At 41.8% G+C, this 7,858-nt stretch overlaps 1 protein-coding gene across 2 annotated transcripts; it reads left to right on the forward strand.

Moving 5' to 3' along the window:
* Positions 1-653: 653 nt before the first annotated feature.
* Positions 654-3,783, forward strand: LOC123074524 (NFATC2-interacting protein). Of its 2 annotated transcripts, none has more exons than XM_044497339.1 (7): positions 654-703; positions 1,062-1,164; positions 1,242-1,330; positions 1,427-1,575; positions 2,136-2,340; positions 2,617-2,880; positions 3,315-3,783. In XM_044497339.1, the coding sequence occupies exons 1-7, from the start codon at positions 674-676 to the stop codon at positions 3,480-3,482; spliced, it is 1,008 nt and encodes a 335-aa protein (XP_044353274.1). In that variant the 5' UTR covers positions 654-673; the 3' UTR covers positions 3,483-3,783. The 2 variants fall into 2 exon arrangements, with proteins under 2 accessions (XP_044353274.1, XP_044353275.1); XM_044497340.1 differs by having other exon boundaries at positions 678-929.
* Positions 3,784-7,858: the final 4,075 nt, after the last annotated feature.

The raw sequence follows: 7,858 nt of genomic DNA on the forward strand, positions 1-7,858 counted from the left end.
CTTCCTCCAACTTACCCGGGCGAGCCCCACTGATTCCGAGGCTCACCGCCGCCGGAACCAACCGGATCCACCGGCTATAAGGCCGCGCGCCAAGCTCCCAGGAGGATCCATGGCGCCGGCGGTGGCCGCTCGCCTCAGACACAAATGGGCACCCCATGTGCCGAAACTTGGTGGATTGGATCCAGCGCGGGGTCGCGGAGCTTTCGGGCGGCGCGAGGCAGTCGGGGGCAGCAAGAATGGGCGGGGATGTGCGTTGGCAGCGGCGACGAGGAGTGGAGGCACGAATGGAAGCAGGCGAAAATGCATTCGCGCCAAAGGAAAGGGGAGCCGCCAAAATCGGTTCAAATCCCATAGATATGAAGGAAATGACCTAGCGGACTTGAGATCCCACAAAAATAATATCCAGGACGAACAAATTTGGGGATCTATTCAGGCTGGATGTGTAAACCAGTGGTTAGTTTGTCAGATGGCCCGGTTTGTGGGATGTGCTAGAGATCTCTTATTTGTCCAAACATCGCTAACGGACAAACGTGGAAGGACCCTTGGGAGTGCCCTAACTTTTACCAGGGTACCATCGAAACCGTGGTAAAACCTTAATGATTTTTTTAATAATGATAAAGAACGAATGTATTACTCCGTATCTGATTATCTGAAGCATGGAACGCCAACCCCTATGAGTTCTCCACTTCTCCTAAGAACAGAGGTACGATAGATAACCCCCCGTCCCCGAATTCAAATCCGCCAAATCTGGTAGGTAATACGACCGCCACGCCGCTTTCCCTCCCCCGCCTCCCTCCCAAACCCAAATCATTCCCTCGTCCGCCTTCTTCGAAATACCACCAAATCAAACCGAGAGCAATCGAAGTCCCAAATCCCTCCTCTCGAATTTAGCACAGGCATTCCCAAATCGCGCGGTTCTGATGCCGAAGGTAGCCCTTTCCGATCACTAAACCCCCCGAACCCCGGGATCCACCCAGGAATTCCCCAATTAGTTCGTTCGTTTAGATTGGAATTCGGTTCGCGTCGGTACTGGTGTTGATACAGATGGTGGGTTGGTGCAGGCGCACGAGGAGGAGATGCCGGCGGCGGGGGCGGACAGCGAGGAGCTCGAGCCGCTCTTCGACTACTCCCGCGTGCAGCCCACCATCGACTTCTGCTTCGACGGTAAGGTCCTGCGACCCCATGCCCTAGGGTTTCCGTGGAAGTTGCTTAGGACCGACCTCCTCCGTTTGGATGCGCAGATTCCGACCTCGAGGAGTCGGACATCTTCGTCCACTGCAACAAGCGCCCCAAGGTGCCTGCCGCCGCCGCCGACGACGCGAACGCTGTCGTGAGTATGACAGAGTTCAATTCGTTTTGATGGGTGAGGTTTTCGGTTTTTGGCTGTGAAAGGTAACGTGTTCATTCCGATCTGTGTGTCTTGCAGGAGGGGGGTAATGCTAACGAGAAGGGCGACGCCGGCATAAAGAAGGCCACGGTGGTGAATTTGGATGATGAGGATTGGCTGGCTCCGCCGCCGCTGAAGCCTGTGCTTAGCACTGAAGTATGCAAGGATAAAACGATGCAAGAGCTGAGGTATTGCAATGTTTTATCTCTACGTTGTGCCATCTTGCGAGGCTAGCTGTTTTTGACCATGATGATGACCGATACTAGTGAGATATTGGCGTGGCGAGACTGGTTGCTATGATTAGATGACGCGATGATCATTTTGGAGATTTTTCTACTTTAGTTGCCAGGCAAAGCACATGCATGCACACACAAAATGGAGATTACTATGGCTTAGTTACTAGTAGGCAGAATGTCTTTGGTCTTTCAGTATAGGCTAGTAACCATAACAAATATTTATCATTCCCGCATCTGTAAGAACACAACTAGAAGTGGTTGTGGTCAAGTCTTACTGGAAATTCTACATGTATTTTTGGGTTCGACCTATATTTTATGGTGTTAATCAGCCTATGGACGCCCTAAGACATCTGGAAATGGAAATCAAACTCATGTATTTACTGTATTTGTTGCCAGGCAAAGTATAAAGTTAGCATCAGTCCTTTACTTTTAGTTGTTTTTTACTACCAGCCGGTAGTTTTAAAGATGTTACTGACTTGTAATTTCCCTAATTTCGCGCATGACATTCACAGATTAAAGAAGCAAGAAGTAGAAAAACAGGCTGATGATGCATTTCAAAAGGTTGTTGAAAATGTTAAGAAAGACATGTTAGCAAAGAAGCCACCTGAACCTATAGTTCTTGATGAGCCAACTGAAATAGAGACTAAGAAATCGAAAGAGAAGATCTGCATTATGATTCAGGAAAAGGATGGAAGGCAGCAGTTCCGTGTATCCAAGGTATGAACTTTTCATCTGTTAAATAAATCAAATTCTCTGACTGTCAGTTGCAATAATTTGACGTGTCTAAGTTTATGATCAGTTTAGATTCAGTTTGCCATAATAAACATCCAATATACTTTCTCGTTTTCATTTTATTGTTGGGCTTTACCTTCTGAAATGGTATCTACATTAGTTCAGTGTGTATAAGCTAGGATTTTGCCATCCATTAAAGTTTACCACATGTAAATTTAAACCAACTCTGTATTCTTAAATCTTGATTTATAATTGCTAAAGGATGAGAAGTTTGACAAGCTTTTCAAGGCGTATGCTAAGAAGGTCCAACTCAGCTCATCCGATCTGACTTTCGTATTTGATGGCGACAAAATAAACCCGGCAAGTACACCCCAGGACCTTGACCTGGAGGATGAAGACATGATTGAGGTGCACCATAAGCCAACTCTAGACAAGCCAGCTGAAGCATGCGTGAAGAAATCACGAGAAAAGATACTCATAATGATTCAGGATGAAGATGTGAAGCTGCAGTTCCGTATATACAAGGTATAGCTTTTTCATGACACTGTTACTAGTATCAGTGTGCAATAACAATATACTGTTAGATAGTTCGAATTCGCTAACAGGTACTTGCAATTATTTCGAATTCGCTAACAGGTACTTGCAATATACTCTTCCTGTTAGATAGTTCGAATTAGCTAACAGGTACTTGCAAATACTCTTATTGTTAGATAGTTCGAATTCGCTAACAGGTAATTGCAATTATTTCATGCATTAAGTTTTATGGCCTTACTGGATTCAGTTTGACATAACAAGTGTCCAACATACTTTCAAAATTTCATTTTATTGCTGGCTGAAATTCAATGTATATTGTTTCAATGTGTATAAGCTGGGATTTTGACATTTCGCTCCATTCAACTTGCAAAATGATACTTTAAAGTATCTCTGGATGCTTATATCTTGATTTTTGATCGCTACAGGATGAGAAACTTGACAAGCTTTTCAAGGTGTATGCTAAGAAGGTCCAACAAAGCCCATCTGATCTGATTTTCATATTCGATGGTGACAAAATAAACTCGGCTACTACACCCCAGGATCTTGACCTGGAGAATGATGACATGATTGAGGTGCGCCATAAATCCCGCTGACGGCTAGGAGCTTGGCCTGAAGTTATCTCAATCTGTAGTTTTGGGCATCCCTGAGTGGGACGTTGTTTGGAGGTTGACCTGTTTTCCTTTGCGGTCAGCTGCTCATAAGGTCAGCTCCACTTCTGCTAGTGTTAGCTTCTTTTACATGTTCAGGTCTATGCCCATAATAGACATGCCAGACATGCAATTGTATGTAAAACGTGCTTCTTTCAAGCCTCTTTGATAGATGTCCCCACCTTTACTGCTCTGAATTTTGCAATGTGAGATTGTTGGAATTGTACTATGAAGTATTTGAGCGGTGTGTCTTAGTGTACAGACGGGATTTGCTTGGATCAATTTCACGACGACTGAGCAAATCCTAATCACATGGCTCTACCTGTATGGATAATTTGGTTTCTGGGTTCTATAGGATACCTGTCCAGCGCATGTAACGTAGTGCATGTGGCTACGTTTGTTGCTGGTTTATAAATTTGGTTTCAGGCAAGCTAGAACTGTTGATGGACGAGCATGAGGTAAAGAACCAGTAAGAACTTGGGTGATTTCTGATACCATGAACACTGTTGCTACTTGTGTTTCTATACGCAGATTGCAGCCCTTTGCATCGATGTGGCTCATTTTAATGAAAAACGGCAGGATTTTTTCCCTACCGCAGCCTTTTATTGTATAATATAAAAGATATGTACAGATTTAAGTATTTAAAGATGAAAGGAAAAGTCCTAACTAATGTCTGTAATTCTGGTGCCGCATATCAGCCGCGGTCTAGGGTCTGTCTAGGACACATCTAGATGTGACATAATTATGTCACATCTAAGCTGATGTCCACTCTGTTTGTGGTCTATTTTTTTGTCCTAGTTTTTTTGTTTTTTGTTGCTGCATTATATATTTGTGGGAGCTTAGATGTGACATTTAAAAAAAATATCTAGATGTGAATTAGTCAAACTGATTCTCAATAGCCTCATGAACTGAAAACCGGACTTCTGTTTGGGCAGATATGTTCCCAGCATGACTGAGAATGGGCCTTTTAGAGAAAATGTTGAATTGTTTCTTCCATTTGACAAGTCATGACAAGTATTTTTTTTTCGTCTTTTAATAAATCCTTGTGTTCAGTCTATCATGGAGGTGGAGCCAGAAAAGAACTTGTTTTTTTTTTCGACAAGAATTATTCCAGATCCATTTCAAATGAGGAATCACAACTCGCTGATCAACCATGGCATGGTAAAGCTTTACTTGAGGAATATTCTGGAGGATTCCAGAGATAGGTTCATTAATCTATTTGAAATGAGGGATCACAACATGCTGTTAGTTTGTACTAAAGGGAAGTCCCATTAAGCCTTATATTTTCGGCATTCTGGTGATTTTCTGAAAGCCTTTTTTTTTACTTCTGACGGGCTTGCATGCTCAGCTGTTGTAGTTGGGGTTGACCCCGCACCTCACCGCACCCTTGGCTCTACCACGGAACCTAGTCGAGTAGTCATCCTTTTAGGGGGTAACCATGAGCTTTTTACACAAAGTTGGCTAAATCGCCAATTTCAACATCATCGATTTCTGCTGGAACCTACACGCCCAAAGACATAGAAACATTTAGGTTGCATTTCGATCCCAGTTTAGCAAGGCCATGTCCAGCTTGGTTCTAGAATTACATGCGCATAGCTCAAGCGTCACTCCAGGAGGACATGTGCTGATCAGGAGCTTGATGTCTTCAATGACCTGCGTCGTCGCTGACTAGTCCGGTCTGCGGCGATCGCCTACTCAACCGGCCTGTCCTCGTTAGAGAAGGCATCCCTCATGGGAAGAGATACTCTGAGTTGGCGATTTCTATGTCCGTGGGATGCCGCCGCTCAGTACCGTCCATGCAACATCTGACGTAGTCCGTGTAATGCAATGGGTGGGCAGATTATACTATGGAAACAAGCTGGCATCCTGCGGGCAGATTTTCTAATCTCCTTTCTAGAGGTAGATGGGTGGGCGGCTGATGAATAGTCCGTGTAATGCAATGTATAGGATGGTGGAGTGCGTACGTAACGCTTTTATAATTAATAACTGTGGGTGGGGTTTCTTTCCCCTTCTTCTCTTAATATATGATACACATACTCGTAGAGAACAAAAAATACCGTCCATGCAACATCTGACGCAAGGACCCCATCGCCTCAGGGGAAACATAAACATCGAATTACTGCATGCTAGTTAGGCACAAAACAACGATGATCTTTGCATGTAGGTCCTGACAAAAACTCATGGAAAATTTATTAATTGCTTTGTAAAGTACTCCTTCTGTAAACTAATATAAAAGCGTTTAGATCACTACAGGGGGAGTATATACTTGCATGATTGAGCTCCTATCCTTCAATAAGAATTCAAATATAAGGCTTTCATACCATGAAAACAGGCAAACAACAATTCTGTCTTAACAGTAAACCTAGCAAAGAATAATTTTGAATAGCCACTTCTACTACTCCAAATTTATTGAACAATTTACCACTAACATATAACTTATTGTAAAATACTGTGTAAAATTTTCATGAAATTATGAGCTTCTAATAAAAATCTAAAATGCCAGAACTAACAACATAGCTGCTGAAAACAACAACTAACAATCAACAAACAACCTTCTTGTTCTTGATGTAATTCTTGGCTCTTTATTTTTATAAATATAGTGGTTATATAAAGGGATAATTATTTTTATTGAGAAGCTTACATGACAAGAGTTTCACATTGTTTCCATGGGCATGAACAAAAGTTGAAGGCCTACCCCCACTTCTTCAATGCTCACAGTTTCTCAATCACTTCTCTTTTGATTTTTTATTATATTTTTACCTATTAGTTTCTTGGATAAAACTGGAGTTTACAAAGTATCATGGGCATGAACAACCTTCTTGTTTTCTGAAAAAAAAATTGCATACAAAAACAAGTTAATAACAAAGAGTAAATGCCAATGCATATTAAAAGTAGTTTCTTGCAATTTTAGCATCTTGGAGACATTGAGAGGGCACTCCTATCTTCATCTATCATAATTATTGCAAGAAGTAGCAGCAAACTTAATATTATAAGTTTAATTAGCATCATCATGAGGACAAGCAAATTTCAGGCCATGAACATAGTATTCAATACACTCAAATTTCTCAGTTAGGATAGTTCAAAACCATCATAGGACTTCCATAAGTGAGAGTAAAATACTTATTCATAGTTTCATCATCCATAACAGTATCATAATCATCTTCAAGTAATTCGTTCATAGGTGCATCGTGATATTCATTCCAATATTGAACACAGTCATCACAAAAACAAATTTCATCTAATGAGCTTTGTGTGTCATCAATATTATAAGCAGCAGTAAGTTTTTAAGAAAGAGAGTTACTTCATCAAAAGCATCAGTAGCAACAACACGGACATCACAACTATGAACCATAAACCCACAGAGCAAGTCATCACAAAAGTACATAATTTTTTTAATATAAAATTAGAGCCTTAATATTACTTAATATCAAAGCAAACAAGTGCAAATGAGAATATTCGACCTAGCGTTATGTTCCCAAAAACGGCGCCAAAAAAGGTCTTGATAATCCCCAAGTGTAGGGAGTTATTGTAGCACTCTCCAATGAGGACGTCGAGGTATATGAGTGTTATAGCCCCTAGGAGCTAAATGTAGGTTTCCTAATCTCTAGTAGGATAGGATTCAAGGAGGTGACTAAAGTACTTATAAAAGATAAAAATAAAATGTTAGGGGCTGCAACCAAAGGATTTACGAGAAAAAAAGAGAGAGCTTGAGTGTGTGGTGGTTGTGATGAATGTAGCAGGATCCAATGGGAGCAAGTTTCTGGGCAATTGGCTATTTTATATATTCATGGTTGATTTTCTGATCTGGGAACAAGTCTAATAATGACGCGAAGATGTGTCTCGGTGTCTACCTTGGCAATTACCCTTCATACAACTTTAAAAGTTATCTTAGGCCTAAGCGACTACCTTCATAATTGAAAGTTATCTCAAGCTTAAGTGATGACTGTAGGATCGAAAGTATGTCTAGAGGGGGGTGATTAGACTACTTGACCAAATAAAAACTTGTCCTTTTCCCAAATTTAGTTGTAGGCAAGTTTTTTGCAATTCTACCAAGTCAAGAACACCCTACACATGCAAGTCTAGGAGTTGAGCGGCAGAAAGTAAAGACTTTGCATATGAACGTAAAGGAGGGATCAGAGAAATCAAACGCAATGAAGACACGATGATATTTGGCGTGGTTCCGATAGGTGGTGCTATTCTACGTCCATGTTGATGGAGATTTCAACCCATGAAGGGCTCCATCCACGAAGGGTCCATGAAGAAGCAACCTTGTCTATTCCATCATGGTTTACGTCCATGAAGGACTAGCCTCACTCCGGTAG

The sequence above is a fragment of the Triticum aestivum genome, chromosome 3D (assembly GCF_018294505.1).
Source record: "Triticum aestivum cultivar Chinese Spring chromosome 3D, IWGSC CS RefSeq v2.1, whole genome shotgun sequence".
Lineage (NCBI taxonomy): Eukaryota > Viridiplantae > Streptophyta > Magnoliopsida > Poales > Poaceae > Triticum > Triticum aestivum.